At 61.4% G+C, this 26,400-nt stretch overlaps 1 protein-coding gene across 1 annotated transcript; it reads left to right on the top strand.

Moving 5' to 3' along the window:
• Window positions 1-16: 16 nt before the first annotated feature.
• Ighmbp2 (immunoglobulin mu DNA binding protein 2) lies at window positions 17-25,464 on the top strand. Its single transcript, XM_046444946.2, has 15 exons — window positions 17-161; window positions 3,543-3,712; window positions 4,605-4,797; window positions 4,912-5,009; window positions 6,495-6,658; window positions 8,677-8,877; window positions 9,969-10,116; window positions 16,687-16,861; window positions 18,701-18,883; window positions 19,123-19,241; window positions 19,642-19,736; window positions 20,355-20,478; window positions 21,056-21,868; window positions 23,823-23,995; window positions 24,765-25,464. Exons 1-15 carry the CDS (start codon window positions 76-78, stop codon window positions 24,960-24,962), a joined length of 2,940 nt encoding a protein of 979 aa, XP_046300902.1. The 5' UTR covers window positions 17-75; the 3' UTR covers window positions 24,963-25,464.
• The last annotated feature ends 936 nt before the right edge of the window (window positions 25,465-26,400 follow it).

The raw sequence follows: 26,400 nt of genomic DNA, 5'->3' as shown, positions 1-26,400 counted from the left end.
GACCCTGTGCGTCGACGCACCAGCCCGGCGGGGAACGCGGCTGCTGCGCGGCAGCGGGTCCGTGGCGGTGCGGCCATGGCTTCGGCCACTGTGGAGAGGTTCGTGACCAAGCAGCTGGACCTGCTGGAACTGGAGAGGGACGCGGAGGTGGAGGAGCGCAGGTAGGCGGCGGGCGCGAGGCCGCTGTGGGGAGCCCGCCATGTCACCCAGTCGGCAGGTGCGCGTCTCCTCAGCGTGGGCACCTGCCGGTGGCCGCAGAGTCCCGGCCGCGGGCTCTGGCGGCGGCCTGCAGCTCTCTTCTTCCAGCCTCAGTTTGTGGTCTCCGAACCCCATTCACGCGGCACACCCCAGGGGGGCAGGTGCAGGCTACGGAGCTGTAGGACGGGGTCAGGGCGACGCAGGGCTCAGAAGGCAGGTGGTCAGGTAAGAGAGGGGACCGGCCCCAGAACTCGCCCAGGCGCAGAGTGATACCGCCGGTTACCGGTTCGAGCCCTGCTTCCCCCGTGTTGAAGTCTGAACCTTAGAGCAGCAGGCCCAGGCAAGGACATAAAGCAGGGTTTATTTAAAAAGCACTGGACTCCTAACACAGACTCCTGCCTGGAGGCAGAAGGGGCCATAGCTGTACCCTGGTGTGCCAAGAAGGGAGGCTGCCCTCTTTATCTGTCCCAGGGTCCTTTGTCCTCCTGCTCTCCTCCTCTTCTCTCCTCCTTCCTGCGGGTGTGACGAGGCCTAGGAAGTGCTGGTGGGGTGGCCTAAAGGTAGGGGGAAGGGCAGGGTGGACAGCCCTGGACACAGTAACCCACAGCTTCAGGACTCCCTGTAGGGAGGGGCCCTCTTGGGACAGGTGACCTCAGCAACAGGCAGGGGCAGGCTCTGGATCAGGGTGGAGGAAGGGCTCCCAGGAGCCTCCTCAATCCCTCAGAGGACGTTCTCCGACTTCCCCCACTCACTCAAAATTAGCCTCCTTGATCCGACCAGACTCAGTTTACCTGTCTATACTGCCTGCCTGCCTAATTCTGGCTTCAGGAGCACAGGAGTTTGTTCTAGGCCCAGGTCCTGATGGACGCAGTCTCACAGTGCACGTGCAGTGGCAGCGTGAGTGGGCCTGAGTGGTCATCACGGGCAGGAGGCACCCGGCTCTGCTAAAGGCAGAGGGCAGAGATTCCCAAGCTCCTTCCTGTGGAGAATTTCCTGCACAAGGCCCTTCACAAGGGACCAGGTGATGGGGTCAGGGTGCCACTGTGTCCAGTCTTGGGACACTCCTTTTTTAAGGGGTCTCAAGGGAGGGGTTTTGTGTCACTTGGTGGTCTAGTGTGCTCCATAAGCTTGTGGGTCAGGTTTTTCCCGTTTGAGTTTGATATACCTGTGTATCCAAGTGCTTCCGATTAATTTGACGATTTCATGGGCAGTCATTCTTATTAGCATGATTACTTCGTGCCAGGCAGATGGTGGGTGTTTAGTTGTATAAACAAGGTGTGCACTTAAATTCAAAACAGAGCAGCTCATGGCAAACTACTGCTTTACAAAATGGAGTAGCAGATGTAGGCACAGCCTGAGAGCTGCTGTTCTGTACACCATGGAGTCACTCAGGGCAGGCACAGCCTGAGGACTGCTATTCTGCACACCATGGAGTCACCAGGGCAGGCGCAGCCTGAGGACTGCTGTTCTACACACCATGGAGTCACCAGGGCAGGCGCAGCCTGAGGACTGCTGTCGTACACACCATGGAGTCACTAGGGCAGGCACAGCCTGAGGACTGCTGTCCTGCACACCATGGAGTCACCAGGGCAGGCGCAGCCTGAGGACTGCAGTCCTGCACACCATGGAGTCACCAGGGCAGGCACAGCCTGAGGACTGCTGTCCTGCACACCATGAAGTCACCAGGGCAGGCGCAGCCTGAGGACTGCTGTTCCTGCACACCATGGAGTCACCAGGGCAGGCGCAGCCTGAGGACTGCTGTTCTACACACCATGGAGTCACTAGGGCAGGCACAGCCTGAGGACTGCTGTTCTACACACCATGGAGTCACTAGGGCAGGCGCAGCCTGAGGATTGCTGTTCCACACACCATGGAGTCACTAGGGCAGGCACAGCCTGAGGACTGCTGTTCCACACACCATGGAGTCACTAGGGCAGCCACAGCCTGAGGACTGCTGTTCCACACACCATGGAGTCACTAGGGCAGGCACAGCCTGAGGACTGCTGTTCTACACACCATGGAGTCACCAGGGCAGGCGCAGCCTGAGAACTGCAGTCCTGCACACCATGGAGTCACCAGGGCAGGCGCAGCCTGAGGACTGCTGTCCTACACACCATGGAGTCACTAGGGCAGGTACAGCCTGAGGACTGCTGTTCCACACACCATGGAGTCACTCAGGGCAGGCACATGTGTGTCCGTCCCTGGCCAACCCCAGGAACCCCTGTCCCCTTCCTGCTCCCCACCAAGCAAAGAATAAGATGAGGAAGTTAGAGTGTCTGCACAGAAAGCATGACCAGAAACAGCCCTGTGCCCAAGCAGCATGGCCACTGTTGGCTGGAGAGCCCTAGGAGGACATCAGGGGGGCTTCCTGGAGGACGGTGCTGAGCACAGGAGGAGTGAGCGTTGGGTGGTGCCCAGGGAGGTGGCGAAGGAGGTCTGGACAACCTGAGGGTGGGCCTTGCTTGGGGATCCCTTTGCCTGAAGCAAGACGAGCAGCACCTGGTGTCAGTCTCCTTAAGACCTCCTGCCAGCCCTACAGAGCTGTGACTCTTGTCCTGTCCAAGGAGGGACAGAGGGGCCATGGAGCTTGCCCAGGGACCCACCCGTCAGACCCGCCCCTTGGCGGGATCTGCTTGAGAGGCCTCTGACCCTGCTGGCTGGGAGCTCAGTGGGATCCCAGCTCCTGCACTATGGTGGGTAGGCTTCGCAGGTGGTCTCTGAGGCTGCTTTACCTCATTGCGAAACAATTCCACAATTCCGCCCCACACCTTGTCTGAGAACAAACCCATCCTTTTGCGTCAGGTGCTCAGCATCAAGCACAGAGGCTGCACGTGGCCCCGGCTGTTCCCGACCATCAGGGAAAGTAGGGAAGGGCCAGGCTCAGCAGGGCCTGCTGAGGGCTCGTCCTGCCACTGTGCACCGAGGATGGCTCTTGGCGAGGGAGGGCAGCTGAGGGCATGGGTCGGTGGGCACTGCGCTGCCCCGGGGCAGCTGGGCAGGCAGGGCCCAGAGATCAGCAGTTAGGAGCCAGGTTTAGTCCAGGTTAGCAGTACTGGCCCTAGGTGGTGCCAGGGGTGGAGGATGAGAGGCGGCGCGGGCATCAGGGCAGCAGTGGGACCTAGCGTTGATGGGGACCAGGGCGTGGTGGGAGCCAAAGCCCAGAGGCCCTGGCATCAGCTGCCCTGGAGGACGGGGAGGGCCAGTTGGGGCGGGGCAGGCTCGGCTCTCTGAGAGGACGTGCCTGGGCAGACGCTTGTCTTCCTGTCTCTGTCCCCTCTCCCCCAGGGCGGGGAAGCAGAAGCTGGTGAGGGACCGCCGGAAGCCCTGACCTGGGTGTCTTGCAGGTCCTGGCAGGAGAGCGTCTCCCTGAAGGAGCTCCAGAGCCGGGGCGTGTGTCTGCTGAAGCTGCAGGTGTCCAGCCAGCGCACGGGGCTGTACGGACGGCTGCTGGTCACCCTGGAGCCCAGGCGGGGTGGCTCTGCCGGGGTGCTTCCCAGCAGCAGCTTCACTTCCGGTGTGTATCTTGATGCCGACCAGACGCCGCCCCCAGCCCTTCTTATTTTACCTGGACACGGGGTCCCGCTCGGTGGCTGAGGCTGGCCTTGAGCTTTGGTCCCCCGGCCCCGCTCCTGAGCAGCTGGATTACAGCGTGCCCACCACGCTCACCTCCCTTCACGTTGCGACTGTTGTCACACAGGGGCGGCCCAGGGGTCACCCGTGATCATTATCACAGGGGTGTCCTGGAGTCACCCGTGACTCTTGTCACACGGGCGGTCCAGGAGTCACCCGTGACTCTTGTCACATAGGGGGTGGCTTTGGCCCCCATGGCCGGGTGTGCAGCTGTGGACTCCCAGGCCTTCCCCTGCCAGGCAGGCTCTGCGGAGCTCACAGCCTGTCAGGAGGGACAGTCAGTAGTTGCTGCCTGACGCCGCAGCCCAGGGAACCCGGAGAGGGGCTGTCACGACGTCCCTTGCACCGTCAGTCTCTGCCTTGTTCTGTGGGGACAGTGCTTTGATTGACTCTTGCCCCAGTGGTTGTTGGAGTCCTGGCTGGATTTGGAGAGAGGAGGCGATGCGGGGACAGCTGGGGGCAGCCCCGGCACGCTGAGGTCTGGCGCCCTTGTCCTGTTGTTGGGGCTGCAGACGCGGCTTTCCCCCTGCGCCCTCAGTGCCTGGCCCAGCTGGCGGCTGTGGGTCTCCGTCCAGGTGCCCAGCCAGGGCCCCGGTGGATCTGTGGACCCATCTGTGGCCAGGGATGTGACAGGGGAGGCAGAGACTCGAGCACAGGGAACAAAGGCAGGAGGAGAAAGTCACAACGGCGTCATATTTGAAATGTCCTGGAATTTATCACACAAAACAGTACCTCGCTTTTTCCAGTTCTGATGCGATGTGGCTTGGGTTTCACAGGTGACATTGTGGGTCTGTATGGTGCTGCCCACGAAGGCGGTCAGCTGGCCTCTGGGATCCTGACCCGTATCACCCAGAAGTCTGTCACGGTGGCCTTTGACGAGTCCCAGGACCTCCAGTTGGACTTGGATCGAGAGAGTTCCTACAGGCTACTGAAGCTCGCCAATGACGTCACGTACAAGCGGCTGAAGGCGTGAGTGTGTGGAGGCAGGTGGGCTCCCGGGCTGCGGCCCTGGCCCGGGCCCCGTGTGAGACGCTGGCCTGAGCTGCTGGCTTCCCTCGAGCTCTGGTGCTCTCTCCCCCACAGGGCTCTGGTGGCTCTGAAGAAGTTCCACTCGGGGCCGGCGTCCCCGCTCATAGAGCTGATCTTCCACGGATCCGCCCCCAGCCCTGCCGGTGACATAGGTGAGGACTTTTTTTCTTTAATTGTTGCTGAAGCTGTCGAGCAGGGTCTGACCGTGGGCCTGAGTGTGAGGGTGCAGTTAGGCGCACGTCCCGGAAGCCCACTGTCACAGGACTTCACTCAGCACGGCTGCTCGTGCGTCAGCACTGCTGAAGAGGGGGGCTTCTGTCGATTGTGAAGCGGTGGCTTTGGTCAGGTCCAGTGCCGGGTCACCAGCAGCCCAGGGCCCTCCGCCTGCTTGGCACGTGCTCCTCCGCTGAGCCACGCGCCAGCCCCGTCTGTCCTTGTACCCGCTAACAACTCCATTGTTGAGTAGCTTGGAAACAGGGCTGCCGGGTGCGGTGGCGCATGCTGTGACTCCAGGGGCTCCGGAGGATCGGGCAGGAGGGTCCCTAGTTCTAGGCCAGCCTGGGCAACTTAGCAAGACCATCTCGAAATGAAAACCAACGTGGGTGGGTGGTGCGGCCCCGATGTTTCACCCAGAGCCACAGCAGAGCAGACCGAGAGCCCGGACCCGGGCTGCTTCAGTCCGCACTCCTCATGGCACGGCTTTATGGATATTCCTTTTCTCTCCACCTTTTTTTTTTTTGAAATTCTTAAAGTGCTCGTATTTTAATAATACTTTATTTCTGTCAGATATTCTGTGCAGGGCACTGTGGGCTGGAAACTGAACCAGAAATTTGTTTACTATAGGTTTTTTTTTCTGCAGTACTGTGGATTGAACCCAGAGGCACTTAACCACTGAGCCACATCCCCCGCCCTTTGGAGTTTTTGAGACAGGGTCTCGCTGAGTAGCCTAGGGCCTTGCTAAATTGCCCAAGCTAGCCTTGAATCTGTGCTCCTCCTGCCTTAGCCTCTGGGATTGCAGGCATGGCCACCCTCATGGCTGATTTACTTTGTGTGAGGATTGTGGCATGTCCTGTTGTCCAGGGAAAGGGGATTTGGTGTGGGGTGGTGGACTGTGCAGGGGACTTCAGATTTGGTGGTGGGTTCATTGCCCATGACCCCCCTAGACTATTTCACAAATCATTTTGTTATCATGAGTGCATCAGTGCCCCTGCCAGCAGGCTCAATGTGCTTGCGTGTCAGTCAGGGGCTTTGCCACAGGCACGGGGCAGTACCGGGCACAGAGCATAAGAAGCTTGTTAGTTTTCCAATCTAGAGTAGAGACCCCACTCTGGAATTCGTTAGCATTTCTTTCTTTTTTTTGTCATTTAACTAAAAGGGGTGAGATGATGGAAATCAGCGTGTCTCCAAAAACCTTTCTTTCTTGCCTGTTATCCCAGACGGTGGGTCGGGGACCTTTTCCATGGGGGCCATGCCTTGCCTCTGCTGTGGCAGCCACCAGCAGCATGTAACTGAATAGCCGTGGCCTGTTCTGGAAGTCCTCCGTAGACAGCCAAGTCCAGCGTGCTACCGGTGTGCGCCCTGTGAGGAGGTTGGCAGGCGGGCGGCAGGGCCGGGCCTGACAGCTGCTGTCCCTGCAGGCCCCCTGGTGCTCTTCAATGCCGCCCTGGACCCCTCCCAGAAGGAAGCCGTCTTGTTTGCGCTGTCCCAGAAAGAGCTCGCCATCATCCACGGACCACCGGGCACTGGGAAAACCACGACCTTGGTTGAGATCATCCTGCAGGCTGTGAAGCAGGGCCTGAAGGTGGGGCACTGTCTGCGGGTCCCCGCCGTGCTCAGTGGGCGCTTGGCGGGGTCCCAGCCACAGTTCTGGTAGGGTTGGTCAGGAACCTCACTGGACCTTTAGGAGCGAGGGTTGGAGCTGGTATCCTGGCCCTCACCTGTAATCCCAGAGACAGGAGGCTGAGGCAGGAGGATGGCAAGTCCAAGGCCACCGTGGGCAACTTAGTGAGACCCCGTCTCAAAGTAAAAGGGCTGAGGGGCTGGGGCTGGGGCTCAGCGGTAGAGCGCTGGCCTGGCATGCATGAGGCACTGGGTTTGATCCTCAGCACCACGTAAAATAAATAAATAAACAAAACAAAGATTTTTTAAAAAGGCTGAGGTCCAGTGTAGCTCAGGTAGCGTGACCCTGGGTTCAATCCCCAAGACCACACACACACAGCGGGCTGGCAGGGCCCTTCTGATGTCTGACAGCCCCTCGGGTCAGGGGAGTGCTCAGGAGCCCCTGTGTGGACAGTGTGGCTCAGGCTCCCGGAGCCTTTCCCACTGCAGAAGCCACCGTGGGTGTCCCTGCCCAAGCTCCTTGGCTCCAGCTGTGTTCAGGCCCATACTGGGGTGTGTGGCTGACCAGGCCCTTGACCCTGTGCCTGGTTAGTGGACAGGATGCATGCGCGGTGCATGGATGGCGGGCTGTCCAGGGTGCGCGTCCTCGCTCCCTTGCCTTTGCTGTGGTCCAGAAAGGGTCTGTCGTCTTCACATCCACTGAGTCATCCTGACCCGAGGACACAGGAGGTGTGTTAGACAGCCCCTCCTGGCACGTGGCAGCATGGTCCGTGCAAGAGCTGGCGTGGCAGTGGTCGGCATTGGTAGGTCGGCCTGGGCTGGTGCCGCTTCCAACCCATGGCCTTCTAGGTGTCTTCTACCCTGCTTGCTGGGGACTGTTAGCAGCCCAGGTTGTAGGCAAGGAAACCCAGACAGGGTCACCTGCCATCACTCCAGTGAGAAGCAAAGCCAGCACTGACTGGCAGAGCTTATGCTGTTTGCTGTGCCAGGGACAGAACCTAGGGCCTTGCACATACAGGGCAAGTGACTCAACACCAGCCACATCCCCAGCCCTTTTTAAATTTTGACACAGTCTTGCTCAATTGCTGAGGCTGGCTTCAAAGTTGCAATCCTCTTGCCTCTGCCTCCTGAGTAGCTGGGATCACAGGTGTGCACCACCGTGCCTACCTGAGCTGCTGCTTTTCAGAGCTGCAAGGGTTGTTGCCACTTAGTTAAATCAGTGTCCAAGGTTTCCTACCTGTGGATGGGTGTCTACGTAGCTGTTTAAAAACTGGCAAGAAAAGGTACTTAACAAGTAGCGGCTTTGGTGGCTTATAATTGAGTGTCTTTTTTTGTGCGTGCGACTCTGAGGATTGAATCCAGGGTCATTCTGCCACTGAGCCACATCGGCAGCCCTTTTAATTAATTCTTTATATTGAGATAGGGTCTCACTGAATTGCTGAGGCCGTCCTCAGACATGATCCTGCTGCCTCAGCCTTCGGTGTAGCTGGGGTCGTAAGTGTGCACCACCGCGCCTGGCAGGCTCCTTGTGCTCATCGAGCAGCGAGGCTGGGTGTGCCCTGCACATCCGTGGGGATTGGGGGACGGGTGGGGGCTGTGGGTCTCCCTCTGCTGGCCGCCTTGTGTTCCTGCAGTGGAGTGGAAATTCCAGAAGCAAGAGCACCCTGTGTTGGTCAGATGTAAAAATGACTTGGTGGGATTTGGTGGCTGGTCTTCCAGTGCACACTTGAATCTTTGGGCCTTCTTCTGCAGTTGCAAGTCACGTGACGTTTTGGTGCTTTGAAGACTGACAGGTTTTGGGGGCCTGGGTCCGGGCGGCAGACGTGCTGGGTGCGGTGCAGAGGGCTCCGTCCTCCGTGGCCCAGGGGCTGCAGGTTGGCTGTCGCACGCTCTGCTCCTTCCTCTGTGGCCGAAGCCTTCCTGTCTTGTAGCACAGACTCAGAAAAGGTCGCCCAGCCCTGATTCCACTGCGTTGCCCAGGTTCTGTGCTGTGCCCCCTCGAACATCGCGGTGGACAATCTGGTGGAGCGTCTGGCCCACTGGAAGCAGCGGATCCTGCGCCTGGGGCACCCTGCCCGCCTGCTGGAGTCCATTCAGCAGCACTCTCTGGACGCGGTGTTGGCGCGGAGCGACAGCACCCAGATCGTCGCAGACATCAGGAAGGACATCGACCAGATCCTGGTGCGTCCTGGCGTCCCCGTGTGGCTCAGCCTGCAGTCTGTGTTCCTCCTGGTCTCTCGCCTCCATCCGCCGTTGAATCATTAAAAAGTGGGCTGCCCTCTCCCGCCCTGCTCGTCTTTGACAGCGAGCTGCACTCCGGCATTTACGGGGTGCCCTGTTCCAGGCGTTGCCGGGGGCAAGGAACCCATCAGGAAGCAGCGTTTCCTAGGTGCCCCCCCCCACCTGCTCCCGTTGCCTGGCAGCGAGTGTTGGCACCGGCGGGAAGCAGCCGAGGAGAAAGAGGAAAGCAGTGAGCCTCCTGAGTCCTCGTCCACGCCACCTTCTCTGGTGGCCGGTGCCAGGAGCAGGGGGCACCCGGGGTGCAGGTCCCCTTTGGGTGGCAGGGTCCCTGCAGGCTGGCTTCCCAGGCCTCTGCCTTCTGGTCTAGTTTCCGCCCCGGCCGCGTTTGCTGCCCCCAGCAGCCGTATCCTCAGCACCCTCTGTGCGCAGCAGTGATGGCCACAGGGAGGGGCTGGGAGGCTGTCCGTCCTGCCCCACAGCCCAGGCGAGGCAGCCCTGGTGCAGATGGACAGCTCTGGCTGCTGGTGGACGGAGGCTTGATAAGGTGGTGTGGGACGTGCTTGATGGTTCTCGCTCTGTCTGGTGTGGACGATGTCGTGTCCTTGTACCTGCTGAAGCCAGCGCTTCGGGCCTTGCTGCTTAGTGAATCAGGCGGTGGAGCACCTCCTCCCGCTGTGGATTCCAGATGAGCAGAGCAGCCGAACGTGGGTGTGGTTGGGTGATTATGGGCTGAAACACGTTGATCTAAATCTCTTGAAAAACGTGGGTGATGCTTGAAGCCCCAGCCCCAGCAGCAACAGCTGGCCCCTGCAGGCGGTCATCCTGTCCCCACCGTGTCTCCCTAGGACATGGGTGTCCCTCTCTTCCCTGTGCAGTGGAGTGTGAGGCCGAGTGTCGTGGCCCCTCAGAGAGGCCCCCCCCCCCTTCCCTGCCTCTGGAGGAGCTCGCTGTGCTAGAGCAGGTGGTGACGGTGCTCTGAGCGCAGAGAGTGCGACAGGCAAGGTCATGGCGCTCTTTGCTTCCATTTGCAGGTAAAAAACAGAAAGACCCAGGACAAGAGAGAGAGGGGTAATTTCTGGAGTGAAATCAAGCTGCTAAGGAAGGAGCTGAAGCAGCGGGAAGAGGCCGCCATGGTGGAGAGCCTCACGCAGGCCAGCGTGGTCCTGGCCACCAACACAGGTGCGGCCCCAGCCTGAACGGGGCGGGCCGGCGGGCGGGGCTAAACGTGCCCACGTGGCGCTGGGTGTGTGGTGCTGAGTGTGTTGAGTGTGCCCACGTGGCACTGAGTATGTGGCACTGAGTGTGCTGAGTGTGCCTGAGTGTGTGTGCTGAGTGTGCCCGCGTGGCACTAGGTGTGTGGTGCTGAGTGTGCTGATGTGCCCGCGTGGCACTGAGTGTGTGGCACTGAGTATGCTGAGTGTGCCTGTGTGGCGCTGCGTGTGCTGAGTGTGCCCGCGTGGCACTAGGTGTGTGGTGCTGAGTGTGTTGAGTGTGCCCACGTGGCACTGAGTATGTGGCGCTGAGTGTGCCCGTGTGGCTGAGTGTGTGTGCTGAGTGTGCCCGCGTGGCACTAGGTGTGTGGCGCTGAGTGTGCTGATGTGCCCACGTGGCACTGAGTGTGTGGCACTGCGTGTGCTGAGTGTGCCCATGTGGCATTGCAGCGCCCCGTGCCTGAGGGCTGGTGGCCTCTGGCCCTGGGGCTCTTTGGAGGGTGCGACTTCTCTGTTCCTTGAAGACCCTCTGCAGGACGTGGTGACGGTGACCTGCAGGCCGTGGTTTTCGTGTCCTCACCCCCGCCCCCGCCCGCTAGCCGGCTCCGGTTCCCCATTTCCCTTTCCGTTCTGTGGGTTGCGCCCCGACCTTCCCTGTTTGTTCCTTTCTGGTGACTTGGGCTCAGTTTGCTCTTCTCCTCGAGCGTCTTAGGGTGGGAGTGGCTCGTTGGTCTGAGGCCTTTCTTCTTTCCTCATGTAAGTGCTCAGCTACCGTCTTCGTGGCTTCCCACAAGTTCTGAAATTCTGTGTTTTCATTTCCATTCCTTTCAAAATGCTGATTTGGTTTTTGATTTCTTTTTTTCCCTCCTGAAATCTTGGTTTCTTTTTTGCCACGTGGTTTCTAAACAGTGGAGGTTCTCAGGTGTCTTTGCAGTCTCTTAGCGCGTGGGGGCCGCTGTGTTCCTGGCAGGCACGCGTTGGGTTTTCTTTTCTGTCCTGTCCGCTCCTTTCTGCCCCCGCGGTGTTCAGGGCACTTGCGTCTGGTACAGGACCTGAAGCCCCTTGTTCTGCTCTCTGTTTTCTATTTGTCCCATTTGGCCCTTAGTCCTTTCCCTCCTCTCTGGTTGCTTTTGAGTCGAGGGGCGGTTCCCAGTCTCTGCTCCTGTCTGGAGGGCGTGCGAGCCGGGGCTCCGTGTTGCCGGGGCTGCGGGCGCAGTGCTGCTCCAAGCCCGGGGCTTCCCCCTGTTGCCACGGAGCTTGAGACCTTTGTAGTGGGGACTGACAGCGCTCCTCCTGGTGCGAGTGCTCTTCCTGTCCTGTTACATGCGTGTCACAAACCTGTGATACTGGGTACTGCTCCAGGGGTGTTTCCTTTAAAGAGATTCAGACAATAAGAACCGTATCTTCTACATTTCTCCACACGGTTACCGCCTGGGGCTCTGCATTCCTCTGGTTTAGACCCAGATTTCTTGTGCTCTCCTTCCCTTTTGTTTCTTAGTAGTGTGTGTCTACATTCAATGGACTCTGAGGTTTTTTTTTGGGGGGGGGTACTGGGGATTGAACTTGGGGCACTCGACCACTGAGCCACATCCCCAGCCCAATTTTATATTTATTTAGAGACAGGGGCTCACTGAGTTGCTTAGCACCTTGCCATTGCTGAGGCTGGCTTTGAGCTTGCGATCCTCCTGCCTCAGCCTGCCTCAGCCTCCCACTGTGCTGGGGTGACAGGTGTGGGCCACCGCGCCTGCTACTCTTTGGACTTCGCTGTGTCTGGCAGTACCTTGATCTGGCCTGCTTTTTGAGTGAGATCCTTTGCTAGGTGTGAATTCTAGCTTGACACATTTTCTCCTGGTGTTCTAAAGCTGTGCACCGTCATCTGCATGAGGGATTCTGAAGACAAATCCTGCATCCTCCTCTTCTTTGCTCCTTTGAACATAATGTCATATTTTGTCTACTTTAAAGATTTTTGTCCTTGTCCCTGGATGCAGTTGAGGTGATTTTGATGTGCTTCAGTGCGTCTTCTTCGTGTACCTGGCCATCTGTCGTCAGTCCCCTTATTCTGGCCCTGTCTCCTGTGTGTTTGGGAGATTCTGGTTTCCTTGCTTGAGACTTCTCTGAAGCTGATTCTTTTTTTTTGTATTTTTGTGTTCTTTCATTTGTGTTTTATTATTCATTCATTTATTTTTTGCTACTGGGGATTGAACCCAGGGCTGCTCTACCACGGAGCCACATCACAGCCCTTTCGACTTGTTGAGATAAGGTCTCACTAAGCTGCTGAGAACAGCCTTGAATCTGTGATCCTCCTTTCTTGGCCTCCTGGGATTATGGGTGGGTGCCAGGTTCTCATTTTGGGTAGCTTCTTTTGCTATAGGTGTTTTTGATGCTGTTTTAAAGTTGTGGTGAGAACTCCTGTCATGAGCTCTGTCTTCATAGTGCATAATACGGCATGCGTAGCTGTCAGCACAGTGTTCTGCAGGAGGTTTCTAGGGCTCACTTGTTCTGGTGTTGAGGATGGCTGAGGGAGGCAGTCTTGGGTCACCCACCTCCTTTGTCCAGGGTCTTGAAGTGTTATTTCGGGTTTTCTTTTTTTGTGTGTGACTGTGTGTGTGTGTGTGTGTGTGAGAGAGGGAGAGAGAGAGAGAGCGTGCGAGCGCGCGCCCTTCCTGTTACTCCACCTGGGTCATACGTACGAGCCTTGGTCCTCTGTTGCTCCCTGGAGTAGTTGTGGAACAGTGCCTGGCACCTCGTGGTGGTGTGGAGGATGCCGTCAGCCTGCCATTTGGGGGTTCAGGCACGGCTGTGTGTCTGAAATTTATTGTTGTTGACAACATCACCACAAATGTAGCAACTTAGAGCAGCCCCCAGTGGGCCCCGTGTCCAGGCACAGCTTGGTCAGCCCCACTCAGGGTCTGCAGGCTGCACGCCGTCCGAGGCTTGCCTGGGAAGGTCTGCTTCTGAGCTCAGGTGCTTGTTGGCGGCATTCAGTTCCTTGTGGGCTGTGGAACTGACTTTCTTGCTGATTGTTGGCTGGACACCGCTCTTAGCTACTTGTCGCATAGGCCTCCTGTTAGGGTTTAGATATGAGGTGACCCCCAGGTCTTCTGTGTTATTGCAAGAATATTTGGGGATGAAATGATCAGCTCGTGAGAGCCGTGACCTAATCACCCCATCCTAGTTTGAATGGACTGACCGGCGACCATAGGCAGGTGGGCCAGAGGAGGTGGTCACTGGAGGTGTGCCCAGGAGTTCCCTCTTTCCTGTGGCCCCTTCCCTCGCTCGCCCTCTGCTTCCTGGCCACCACGATGGGGCAGCACTCCACCACCTTGCTCTTCCACCGTGATGTCTGCTCTCCGTGGGCCCAGAGCATTTGAGGTGGCCATTGGACTAACCCCCTGAATCTGTGAGCCAAAATGAACTTTTCCTCCTCTGCGTTGTTTTTGTTGGGCATTTTGGTTACAGTGACGAAAACCTGACTAGTAGACTTCACTACATGGCGCTCCTTCAGAAGAATGTAAGGACACAGTCTCCTAGCAGGAAGGCTCAAATCTTGTCTGGCGTTGAGGACGGGGTAGCTCATCACTGTTGCCGTGTTCTGTTGGCTATCAGCAAGTGCCAGGGCCACTGCACCCAAGGGGAAGGGTTGTGCAAGGTGTGACGGTGAGAACCAGGGTCCTGGGCTGCCTGGGAGTCTCTTGGTCACGTCTGTCAGGTGATGGGCGCTCTGAGGAGCAGAGGCCAGGCTCTCGCAGGCGTCGTGATCATTGCTTGACCCAGAGGTCTTTTCAGATCAGGTTGCAGGAAAGTAAGTTACCACTTTGACTTATGAAAGTAAGTTCACGCTGACTCACACTCACTCTTACACTGTCTCCGTGGTCGCCCCGTTGGTGCTCTTCTTTACGTGTGTTTGCGCTGCTGTCCAGCGTTCTTCATTTCAACTTGACGGACTCTAGTGTTCCTAGAAGGGTGGGCCCGCTAGTCACGGGTCATTTCAGCTCTTCTTTGTTTGGCCATGTCTTATTTTCTCCATCTGTGTCTGGAGGTGGTTTGGCTGGTGGACAGGCTCCTTTCCCCACTTGGTCACGTCGCTCGTCCTGCTGCCTCCGAGACCCCAACTGCTGACATTACTGAGGACACCTGTGAGGGACGGGTGCCTCTTTCTTCTTTCAAGAGTCTTGGTCTTTGTTTTTCTGACGGTTTGGTTATGACGTGGACAGTTTGGTCGAGGTGTGGATGTCTTTGAGAAAACTGTATGGAATTTGTGGAGCCCCTTGGACGTGTGGATTCATGTTTTTATCAAATTTTGGAGAATTTTCAGCCATTATTTTTTTCAAATATTTTTTCGGCACCTTTCTCCGGTGCTACGCGTTTGTGGCTGTGCCCGGTGTCCCCACAGATCTCCAGGCTCTGTCAGTTGCCTGAGCCCCTTTCTGCTCCTCAGGCTGAGTGGCCTCGCCTCCTGTCCTGCGCGGTCGCTGCTGAGGCCTCGGTGAACTGCGGCGTGCGTGCGCGTTTCAGCCGGCGCGGTCTACTTGGTTCTTCTCTTTTTTAATCATTTTTGTCTCTTCGCTTTTACTCTGTTTAGTAAAATAGAGTCTCATACTTCTTTGTATTTGGTTCCTTTTTTCCTTGAACGTATTTAAAAGAGCTGGTGTTCAGAGTTCTCGTCTAGTAAGACCCCCGCCCCGCCCCCCGGGGTGGCCTCTGGCTGCCTTTCCCCACGTCTGGCCCTCTTCTTGACCCTCTGTCTGGCGCGTTCTTGTTGGAAACAGTGTTGGAGGCATAGGAGTGAGGCAGCTCTGACGTTGGAGTCGGGTGAGTCACTTCTGAACTACCTACAGCCCGCGTTTGTGGTCCTTTGTGGCCACTAAAGTCTCTTCTCAGCTTGGTGGCCAGCTAGTTATCAGAGATTCCTCTGGCCTCCTGGAACAGCCTCCCCGTCTGTGCCGAGGGCTCCTCTCTGACTGAACCAGGCTGGGTGCGGCTCCTAGTCTTCCTTCCTGCTGTGCTGAACCTCAAGGAGAACCCAGGGGCAGAGCCTGGGTCTCCAGGTCATGGCTGGGCATGGGCACAGCACTTTGGCCATTGCAGGCCATTGTTTTCTCCTGCTGGGGTCCCCTGCCTCAGGACATTCACCCACTGTCTGCTCGTGGGATGACACAGCGGGAGAAGCCGTTGGTCTGGGGGGCTGGGTCGGATCAGGGTGTTCTTGGAGTGGGGTCTGCTGGGCAGGCTGGATGGCCAGCCTCTGGGAAGGGGATTTGCAGGAGCGGCTGCCAGGCTGCTGCTTTCAAGGGTCAGGGCGTGGAGAGGGTGGTTAACTGCACAGGGCCACCTTGCTGAGACGTGGCCATTTTCCTTGAATGAACGTTTGCTCCTTGGATTGCAAGAGGATGGGTGGATCTCCAGGGGTCTGGCAGAGCCGGTCCTGACCATTCTCCAGCACTCTTTCTGCAGAGTGGAGTAGAGTTTGCAGAGGCCGTGGCTCTGCCGTTTCCACAGACACCTCTGGCTTTACGCTTGCTAGAGGTCAGACAGGCCCTTTTAGGCCTCTCCTGGCTGGGTGGGGAACTGGGATGGGGTCCTGGAGCTGTGTCCATCAAGGTGTCTGGTTTTAGGTGGGCATTAGGCCCAGTGGTCAGCACTTGCCTAGCATGTTTGAGGCCCTGGGTTCCATCCCCAGCACCAGAGAGAGAGAGAGAGAGAGAGAAAGGAAGGAAGAAAGGAGGGAGGGAGGGAGGGAAAAAGAAAGAAAGAATGAACGAGTTCTGGTTCCTCTTGGCACTGTGAACTCACAGCCGTGATTTGCACACATCCTTAGTGGTCCAAAGGCCAGCGGAGCTCTGTCCTGTGCGGTCGGGTGCCCCACTCATCTCTGGAAGGTCTGTCCAGGAAGTTTCTTGGTGTTAAGCTCACCCACGTGTCTTTAGCGTGGCGCACTCAGGCTGGGAGGAGCAGGGCCAGCATGGACCACCACCTCCTGCCGGGACTTTCCACACTTGTCACCCTGTTCTGGTAACAGTTGGATGAGGCCTGGGTGTGGCTCGGGGAAGGGGCCTGCTGCCGAGGGGCTGCCGTGGGGCCTCCTGCCCCTGGACCCTTCGCATCGTGCTGCTCCTGGCCCCTGGAAGGAGCAGCTGTGCCGTGGCCTCGTGTTGAGGCGCCGGGGAGGTTTCTTCCTGGAGGAGTCGCCGTCACGAGTCCTCTGTGTGGCCAAAGAAAAAGGCCTCCTGTAGACACTGCAGCCAGGGCCTGCGGAGACGGGGGCATTCTGTGGCTTGAGACGGTCCAGGGCGGGTAGTGTCAGCGACCGGAGGCTGGAATGGCCGGTGCTCAGAGCTCACACTTGCTGCTGTATCAGTACCAGGTGGCTGGGACCGGGATCCCGAGTCCCCCCGCTGGTGTTCCTGGGGCCAGCCTGCTGCACACAGTGCTGTGCAAGGCTGGCCGTCGAGGTGCTGCTGGGCATCTGTTGCGGCTGTGGCTGGCTCAGATCAGCCGCCACCACACCCTGTAGACCAGAGGTCTCTGTCCCAACCAGGAGCTTCTGCCGACGGCCCCCTGAAGCTGCTGCCTGAGAGCCACTTTGACGTGGTGGTCATTGACGAGTGTGCCCAGGCCCTCGAGGCCAGCTGCTGGATCCCCCTGCTGAAGGCTAGAAAGTGCATCCTGGCCGGAGATCACAAGCAGCTGCCGCCCACTATAGTCTCTCACAAGTAAGGCCGCTCCCCAGGGCCCCAGGCCCAGGGCCCCTTCCAGGTCCAGCAGGACATCTGTGCAGGGTCACACCTCCTCTCCCCGCGTCCCGTGCTATGCCTTTGCTGGCTTCTACAGCTGACCCGCTGGACTGTGCTCCTTGGCAGGGACAGGGTGCCCCAGCCTGATGGCCTCAGCATGGTGCTCAGGGCCTGCATGTCCCTGGTGCTCACCGAGTGTGGCCTGGTGGGGTAGCAGGCCACTTGGTAGGTGCCCTGGACAGAGAACGCAGAGGCCCTGGGGACCCTGCCTCTCCCTGTGGAGGGGTGCAGGTGCCGGGACCCCACACAGGCCCTGCTGGTGGAGGAGGTGCCGTCTGTCCACCCTCCTCGTCCCCTCCTCACCCTGGCCTCCGTGGGCCTCCCTGCCCACACCTCCTAGACTACGGCCCCCAGGGTGTTGGGCAGCCCCAACCGCAGCTGCCCATCAGAATGCTGCACGGGGCCTCCGCGGCTCGCTGGGTCTCCCTAGAGTCGGCCGTGCAGGCGGCCCTCAGTGGCCGGCTCCAGGAGGCAGGCCACGTCCAGCGAGGCCGCCCAGGAGCGAGTCCTCCAGAGGGTCCAGGTCCCCCATCTGCGGCTGCTCTGGGCTGCTGTCTGGACCTGGTGCTTCTCTGGTGCAGTCACGACCAGCCTGGAGCTGGAGGCCAGACGCTGTGCAAGGAGGGGTCGCACCTCTGGGGCCTGCTGACGGGCTGGGACCTCCGGCCAGGAGCCTCAGAGAAACGGGGACGGATGTCGTCCCCTCCAGGCGCGTCACGGTGGGATGGGGGCGCAGGGGAATGCGGAAGTGGGGGTCGGTGAAGCTGGGCGGGGAGGCTCAGTGTTCTGCAGGGGTCTCCAGGTGTCCTGAGAGGGGCTCTGTCCTCCAGGGAGCCTTCAGATGGACAGGCTGGAACTGTCTCCGTGGGAGTGGGTCCCTGTGTGTCCCCAGAGAGAAAAGGAGACCTGGGGGGCTCTGGTGGGGCCCTGCGGCGTTTGCAGGGCCAGAGTTCACCTAGGCTCACTTTCTGGTGACAGTCCCTTGGGGAGCAGTGGTTAAGGACGCAGAGGCCCTCTGCATTCCCAAAGGGCGGCTCTCAAGTCACCCCCAGGGACTGGGCACTTGCCCAGTGGTTCTGCCAGTCGACGTGGGGACAGATTCTGTGCCAGGGGGCCAGAGGATAGGCCCGGAGCCGGGTGGCCAGGTGGGTTCTGGCCCTCGGCCAGCTGGCTGGGCAGCTCGGGCTTGGCTTCTCCGGTCGCCCTCTCCTTTGTGTGATGTGGGGATCGGAAGGTCCAGGGAGGTTGAGGGGTTGGCTCACAGGCGGTGCCCTGTGGGGTCGGCTGCTGGCGCACCTAGACGTTGGGGCGCGTCTGCACTGGTTTCCTGTTGTTGCTGTGACAGCTGGGCACACCTTGGTGGTGACTGCTGGCCTGGGTTTGTGGTCTCCCATTCTGGAGGTCCAGTGTCCCCAGGTAGCCTCCCTGGCTCACAGTGGAGGTGTGGCAGGGCTGTCTCCTCTGGGGGCCGCAGTGTGGCCCCCGGTCTTCAGTGTGGCATCTTCTGGCCCCTGTCACATGGCACCTGTGTCTCTGGCCCTCCTGCTCTCTGCAGCCTGGCCCTGTGGTTCTTGCCCGGTGACCCAGGGCCCTTCCGTGTCCACAGAGCTCCTCTGATCCTGTGAGGGGCGTGTTCTGGGACATCCTGGGGTCTGACTGCCCACCCCCAGGTCCCCCTGGGTGGGAGCCACAGGCTGATGGGTGGCTCACGTGGCTTCCCGGTGGCTTGGGCCCTGCTTCCCTCCTCCCCTCGTGCAGGGCCGCGCAGGCTGGGCTGTCCCGCAGCCTGATGGAGCGCCTGGCCGAGGAGCAGGGGGCGAGCGCGGTGCGGATGCTGACCGTGCAGTACCGCATGCACCAGGCCATCATGCGCTGGGCCTCCGAGGTCATGTATGGCGGGCAGCTCAACGCCCACCCCTCCGTGGCCGGCCACCTCCTGAGGTGAGTGTCCCCCTCAAGCCCCCCCACTGGAACGTGTCCTGGGGATTGTAGCTTAGGTCAGCCAGGGACTGATTTCCTAGGAGGGACTGTGCCCTGCCCAGGAGCTGGACCGCGTCTGCCCAGCCTCATGCTCTTGGCGCCCAGCACAGGCTCCAGGGGTCAGCCCCTGTGTTTCCCGGTGGGAAGGGCCAGTGCTGTGGTGTGGGAGTCCAGCACAGCTCTCGTCCCCCGCGTGCCAGGGACCTCCCAGGCGTGGCGGCCACGGAGGAGACGGGCATCCCGCTGTTGCTTGTGGACACTGCCGGCTGTGGGCTGCTGGAGCTGGAGGACTATGACGAGCAGTCGAGGGGGAACCCAGGTGAGCGTGCTGGCTGGGCCAGCTGGTCACTCAGATGGCCTATGCCTGGAGGTGCTGATGGGCGACAGCAGGCTCCCGTGGGCTGCAGGGGTTTGGAGTGGTCATCCGGGGGGCAGCATGGTTGCTCTTCCCAAGGGCAGGCGGATGGCTCCTCGTCCATGGGCGGCACGTCTTCCCGTCTCGCCCTGAAGGTGAGTCTCAGGCAGCCCTTGCTCCTCGAGGTGCTGATGGGCTGACGTCACCGTGGCGTGAAGGGCGGGTTAGCCGGAGTCCTGCACTCCAGTTGCCAGGCCTGGAGGGCCCCCAGGATGTGCCCTGTGGACAGCTGGCAGGGGAGTGCGTCACGCATGCCCGGTGCCCAGGCTCGTCCCCACTCTGTGAGCCGCTCTCCTCCCTCCAGGTGAAGTCCGCCTCGTCACCCTCCACGTGCAGGCTCTGGTGGATGCTGGCGTCCAGGCAGGGGACATTGCTGTCATCACGCCTTACAACCTCCAGGTGTGAGGGCCCTGCTCTCCCTCTGTCCCTAGGGACTCAGCCAACTCACAGGCCCAAAGGGAAGGGTGACGTAGTGGCCTGTGAGTTGGCTAGTCCTGGCCTCACGTGACTAGAGGCCAGGCAGAGGACTTCAGCAAGAGCTACCTGTCTGTGTCACCTCACTCTGCCCTCCCCGCGTGCCGCTACTCCTGAGTCCCCAGAGTGGGTCTGGCTCTCAGGTGGCCTCCAGGTGGCCAGCAGCCTCCGCGGATGCTGCCTTCCACAGTGGCCCTGGCTGGACAGCTGTCCCTCTGCCGCCTCTCCAGCCGCAGCCGAGTCTCTGGCCAGGTTGTGCCCGCCCTGTAGAAGCTGCTGGCCGTGTGGGGCAGTGCCACCTTCCCCCTCACAGTGTCCACACCGCTGAGGCTGGTGGCTGTTATGAGCCAGGAAAAATGACAGCGTCCAGTGGCAGGGCATCTGCCAGCAGATGGCTCCCGTCTGTTCACGCCACGCCCGGGCAGGGGAGGCGGGCACCTCCTCCTGGGCTTCTGCGGGGCTCCCTGGGGGGGCAGTTCTGCAGCAGGAGCCCTGGCTGAGCGGGGGCTTGGGGCGCTGAGGCCGCGGCCTGCTTGGTTGCAGGTGGACCTGCTCAGGCAGAGCCTCGCGCAAAGGCACCCGGAGCTGGAGATCAGGTCTGTGGATGGCTTCCAGGGCCGCGAGAAGGAGGCGGTGGTCCTGTCCCTCGTCAGGTCCAATAGGAAAGGTGCGAGGCCTCACCAGAGTCCTGTGGGGACAGTGCAGAAGTGAGTCAGGTCCCAGGGCGTGGCCGGCAGCCCCTGCCCTCAGGAAGCTCAGGAGGACCAAACCACCAGCGAGGAAGGGGCCAGGGGGCGGAGGCCTGGGCAGGGGACTTCTGAGCGGACCTCTCCACGAAGAGCCCTGTCAGTCTGGAGAATGGGGCATGTGTCACAGGCAGAGGGAGCCCAGCGTGGGGCCAGGGAGCCGGTAGAGGGTAGGTGGCTGGGCTGGCGGTCACGGTGGCCTGCTAGTCACCGCCTCAAGGCAGGTTTCTGTGGCTGGGTTTGTTGGTGGCGGCGCAGTGTTGGCCAGTGGCTGGGTGAAGCGTCCTCACCAGAGGGGTGGGAGCAGATATGGAGGTGGCCTGGGGACGCGGTGGCTGGCTAGGCCTGGAGGAGGGGTGCCTGTGGGGGAGCGTGGCCGGTGAGCAGTGTGGCCGTCCCCAGCCCAGCTGAGGGCAGGCGAAGGGCGGGGTGCCCGTGGCACTGCGACTGGACCGCGGGAGCGGCCTTCCCTCCTCCCTCAGAGCTGGCCCTTTGCAGGTGAAGTGGGCTTCCTGGCCGAGGACCGGCGGATCAACGTGGCCGTCACCCGCGCACGGCGCCACGTGGCTGTGGTCTGCGATTCCCGGACTGTCCACAACCATGCCTTTCTGAAGACCTTGGTGGACTATTTCACAGAGCACGGGGAGGTGCGCACAGCCTTCGAGTACCTCAACGACATCGTCCCCGAAAACTATTCCCACGAGGCTTCCCAGAGCCACAGCCAGGCTGCGAAGCCCCGGGGCCCCGCCTCAGCCAGGCCACCTGGACGCCCACCGGGTGGGCAGCAGGAGGGAGGCCCACAAGCTGCCAGCCGCCGGAGGCGGGGCCCGAAGCCTGGGGGCCCTGAAGCCTGTCCCCAGCCCCACCTCAACGGTGAGGGCCCGGGGGCAGCAGGAGGCGCAGGGGGCACGGAGCGCTTCCGGGCCACGATCATGGAGTTCCTGGGCAGCGAGGAGACGCAGCTGGAGTTTCCCACCTCCCTGAGCTCTCACGACCGGCTGCGCGTCCACCAGATAGCCGAGGAGCTCGGGCTGCGGCACGAGAGCTCCGGGGAGGGCAGGGCGCGGCGAGTCACCCTGCGCAAGGCGGGGGCTGGCCGCAGAGCCCCCCAGCCCGCCTCGCAGCCAGAGCAGCCCCCCGGGCAGCCGCACAGCCAGGTTCAGCCGGATCTGAAGGCGCTGTCCCTGGAGAGTCCCCCCCAGGAGAAGAGTGGCCACGAGCAACCAGCCATGAAGGGGCCGCCAGCCGGGAGGGGGCCGCCAGCCGTGGGCGTGGGGCTGCCGAAGGCTCCAGACAAGAGGAAGAAGAAGGGTGAGTGGTGTCTGTGGGGTGCAGCAGCCACGTCCCCACTCACCCCGACCCCCTGGGGGAGTTAGTGCTCTGGGCAGTTCTGCACCTGCGTGATGCATTTCCAGCCGGGTCTGGCTCCCCTGGGGCAGTGACTGTCACAGGCACCTTCTTGTCCCCAGCCTCGGCAGTGCCCAGTAGAGGGCACCCCTGGGTTCACTGTGTACCCCAGCAGGGGCTGCCACGCTGCGGGGGGGGGGGGGGGGGGGGGCCAGGCCCACCCACAGCACACACCCTGGTGGAGAGTGCGCGGCCCGCTGAAGCCCCAGGATGGCCCTGCCCTCTGTCCGGCCTGCACTGCCCCCGCTTCCACTGGGTGACCGGCCCTGAGGTGGTCAGGCGTGCCTGGCTCAGCCTGGGTTTTGTGGGCACCTCGGGACGCGTGTTACAGCCACATCCCTGTCAGCAGGGTGGTGACAGGTCTTCTCGCTGGCGGTCCTTCTGTTCCCAGGAGCAAGGCCGCATGTGCTCAGCGTATGGGTGTGGAGTGGTCTCCCGGGGCCGGAGCCGGAGGCCGTGGCATGTCCAGCTCATCTGGACCTGGCTTTGTGCTCCTGCCCTGCAGGCGAGCCCTTCCCGCAAGGGCCCTCCCTGAGGGCAGGCACTAGGCCCTGGGGCAGCATGGGCAGCTGCTTGCTGGGGGAGCCCCCTGTGCCCACCCACGCTTCACCGGCCTGCTTTTTCCAGGACACTGGCCGCTCTCCCTCGGCAGCGTGTCTTCAGCCCCCGCTTTGCCAGACGCAGAGGCGGCCGGAGCCAGACCTGGGCCACCCCCGTGACAGAGGTGGTACTGGCCATCTGCACAGGCTGTGCCCTTGGCTTTGGGTGGCTCCGTGGTCCCTCAGGCTGTCCTCTGTGACCCACTGTTCCCTGCCATGTCACCCCCACTGGGGCCTGAATGGGCTCCCCCAGCCCTGCCCGTCCTGGTCTCCCAAGGACACCTGTGCCGCGGGACGTTGCAGGGAGGGGGAGCCTGAGGTCAGCGGGGCTCCCCAGGTCTCTCCAGGCCAAGTCGCTTCTGCTCCTTGGGACTGGCTAAGGTCAGCGCTGTCCCTCCCCTGATGGGGTGGCCACTGGTCCATGTGGGAGCACAGCAGGGCGAACCTTGATGCAGCCCTTTCTCGGGGAGGTGGGCAAGGAAGGGGCATGCACAGGCAGCACCTGGGGGTGTGAACAGCTGCCAGGGACCAGCCACTGGCGAGTGAGGCTCTAGCTGAGGTCACGGTCTCCTGTGCTGCCCACCTCTGAAGCTGACCATCCTGACCCTGGGAGCCTGGTCACCGCAGGGCACCCACCTGCCAGTAGGGAACAATGTGGGGCACAGGGACAGGGAGGCCAGGCCCGCCTGGTTGCCCAGAGCCTGCGGGGCCAGCACTCAGTGTCCCCGAGGGTGGAGGTGTGTCAGGCACACACGTGTTTTTCGGGGCTGTGCCCACGTGTAACTTGGCGTCTCTTTCTACTCATGAACATCTTCCTTTAACCTCAGAGTGTTTCTTCCTGTTAGAGCGTCGAGGGTCTCGTGGTCTTGCCCCCTGTGCCCCTGTGTGGTCACCCAGACCTGTGTGGTCTGCCCCTGGAGTTGGCCTGCATGCTGGCCCGGGCTGCACTCCCTGGGGCAGGGTCTTCTGGTGAGGCCCTCTGAGGACTCCATCTGCGCTGGCCGCCACTCCCAGCCCTGCTGTGGGTGTTCAGCAGGAGGAGGGCTGAGGCCACTGGTCAGCGAGGAGCGAGGGCCAGTGGAGTCGCGGGGCCCGTGGCCTGGACCCAGCGGGTTCTGCTGAGCACGGTCGGCGCCGTGCCAAACCTGGAGGCAGGAGCCCGTGCTCAGGGTGGGATCGGCGCGGCCACTCTGCCTGGGTGCCCAGCAGGCTGTTCTGCCTGTCTTTCCCACTTGCCTCAGTGACCCCTCTGTCCCCAGGACGTGCGGCCCCAGCGGCTCCTGCCGAGGAGGACTTTGACACCCTGCTGTCGGCTGCCATGAAGGCCGATAGCACCTGTGCCTTCGCCAAGTGCTCGGCCAGCGTCGTGACCCTCGGCCAGCTCTGCCAGCTTTGTGGCCACCGCTACTGCCTCAGCCACCACCTGCCCGAGGTCTGTGGCCCTCTTGTGGGGGGCCAGCTCTGGGGACCCACCCAGTGGAAACGCCTGCTCCCCCAGCCCCCGCTGTCCTGGGGGTGCATTCTTTAAAACAGTCAGACCTGGACTCAGACTCATGTGGACACCTGGGCCAGGTCAGAGGCCGTCCTGCTGAGTCATGGCCATGCTGGTGGGGACTTGGTTCCTCCATGGGACAGTCTGCTTCAGAGGAGGGGGACATGGGATGTGTGGTGGGGCCCGCGGTGGCCCTGGTGACTTGCATTTGTTCCTTGAGCACGACTGGGTGAGGAAGCCCCGCCAGGTGTGGGGGCCGAGGGCAGCAGGCCAGGCAGGGGCCTCGGGAGGTGCTGGGCCTGGTGCTGGCTTGGGAACGAGAACAGCACAGGGGTCGGTGCTAGTGCCCAGCACTCTAGGAGCCACGGAGGCAGTGGGCGGCCCCCACCAGTCGGGGTGCCGGGGTGGGCTGAGGCTGGGTGGAGGTGGGAGGTAGAGGCCAGGCCGGCCTGGAGAAGTTGGGCAGCAAGACTGCGGCCTGGAAGTGGCCGTGGGGACCGTGTGGTCAAGCAGGGGTGCCATTTGCTGTCCACACACTTTGACGGGCCTGCTGCCAGCCCCAGGTGGCTTGTAGCCTCCAGGGTGAAGGCCGGACCTGCCGGGAGGAGGGAACCTGTCCAGGGCCTCACATGGGGCTCCCAAGGTCCCTGAGCCCTTGGGCAGCAGGCTGCAGGCTCCTGTCCCACCCTGACTTTCATGTCCCTCTCAGGTTCACGGCTGTGGCGAGAAGGCTCGTGCCCACGCGCGGCAGAGAATCAGCCGCGAAGGCGTCCTCTATGCAGGCAGCGGGACCAAGGACAGGTCCCTGGATCCAGCCAAGAGGGCTCAGCTGCAGAGCAAGCTGGACAGGAAGCTGGGCGAGCTCAGCCGCCAGAGGACGAGCAGGAGGAAGGAGAGGGGCACGTGACCGCCGCCTGCCCCGGGGAGAGCCTGCACGGGCCACGCCGCGTCCCCAGGCGGGCTGTGACCTGGGGCAGGGCTGGGACAGCAGCGTGTCCCCGATGAGTGGCTTGGCCCTCGAGCTGTCAGCTGCGGAGCTGGGGAGGCTGCTGAGGTGGGTCCTGTCAGCGCTGCCCAGGGCCCTCCTCCTGGCTGTTCCCTTGTGCCTGCAGCGACCCTCGTCCCTCGGGGCCCCCGTCTGTCAGGAAGGCTCCTGGCCTGCTCCTGCCCCACCTCTCGCTGGGCTTGGGGACTGGGTGAGATGGCTGCTCCCGGGTGACCGTCCCAGAGGAGCGTCCCAGACCACCTGCGTGGCCGAGGCCCGCTCCAGACCCGCTCTGAGCACACCCCGCTGTTCTCTGCCACGTCGTCCTCTGTCTGCCAGAACCTCACTGATGGCATTCAGACCCGGGTTTTTGTTTCCGAGGCGTTAAGTTATTTAAAGATGAAATAAAACCGTGTGCACCGGCCCGGCATGCCCACTCTGTTGGAGAGGAGCCTCTTCTCTTTCTGGCTCCCACGTCCCTGTCCTGGGGTGGGAGGAGCCAGCCGCACCTCAGGCGGGGGGCTGCAGCGGGGCGGGCTGTGCAGCCCGCAGGTCAGGGCGCCCCTGGCTTGACTTGAGAGTTGAGCTTTGTCAAGCTGCTGCCTCCCTCCTCTGCCTCGGGCCCACCCTTCCTCAGGACCTCAGGAGGCCTCTGAGGGCCTGCAGGGGGCTGCTGTGCTGTCCCCAGGGCCCTCCCGCCAGGCCCCTGGCTGCAGCCACTCTGCTTCTGCCAGTGCAGGCCGCCCTCTCCATCCTGCCCCGCCCAGTGTCCCAGCCTGGCCTCCCCCCGGGCTGGACGCTGTCCTGGCTTGCTCCCAGAGTAGCCCTGGGACTGAGTGGCCTGGGCATGGAGTTGCCCCACTGGGGAGTGAGCCCGGTGCTCTGCCACTCGCCACGCTGCGGCCCTCTTCAGACTCTGCTCTGGGACAGGGTGGCCTCCCGGGGCCACAGGGGTGCACCACTGTGTGCGGCACCTCCTTGTGCTTTGTAAGAGCCTCAGTGAGCAAAGACCCAGGGTTGGGACGTGCAGGTGGTGCTGAGCGTCACACACCGATGGCTCACGGTGCTGCTCGTGTCCCTGAAACAAGGAAAAGTGTTTGCAAAGGGTCCTTCGGAGGCCGGAGGTGTCCACGGTGAGGCTCAGTGCAGGGTTGTTGGGCACAGGGGTAGGAGGTGCCCTCCCCGCTTGCTGGGGTGCAGACTTCCGCTCTTCTGACTGAACCCGGGAGACTGTGCATCCTCAGCTTGATGTTCGCCTCACCCTTCTGGCCACAGCAAGATGGGCCCAAATCCAAAGAGAGTCAATGAGGACTTATACACTGGGTCAACGCGCAGATGCTGAAGACGGCTCTTCTTCTGT

This window comes from Marmota monax, unplaced genomic scaffold (genome assembly GCF_021218885.2).
Source record: "Marmota monax isolate L192 unplaced genomic scaffold, Marmota_monax_Labrador192_F-V1.1 WCK01_AAM20220418_F8-fsc00038, whole genome shotgun sequence".
NCBI classification, from domain to species: Eukaryota; Metazoa; Chordata; class Mammalia; order Rodentia; family Sciuridae; genus Marmota; species Marmota monax.
The sequence above is the reverse complement of the archived record's forward strand: the minus strand, read 5'-3'. Positions and strand labels throughout refer to the sequence as shown.

What these genes read in the sequence shown, in the direction of transcription:
- Ighmbp2 (XM_046444946.2), top strand. Translation starts at nt 76, where the DNA reads ATGGCTTCGGCCACTGTGGAGAGGTTCGTGACCAAGCAGCTGGACCTG. An exon ending in AGACAAGAGGAAGAAGAAGG is followed by an intron (nt 21,869 to 23,822) that starts GTGAGTGGTGTC and finishes CTCTGTCCCCAG; the next exon opens with GACGTGCGGCCCCAGCGGCT. An exon ending in TCAGCCACCACCTGCCCGAG is followed by an intron (nt 23,996 to 24,764) that starts GTCTGTGGCCCT and finishes TGTCCCTCTCAG; the next exon opens with GTTCACGGCTGTGGCGAGAA.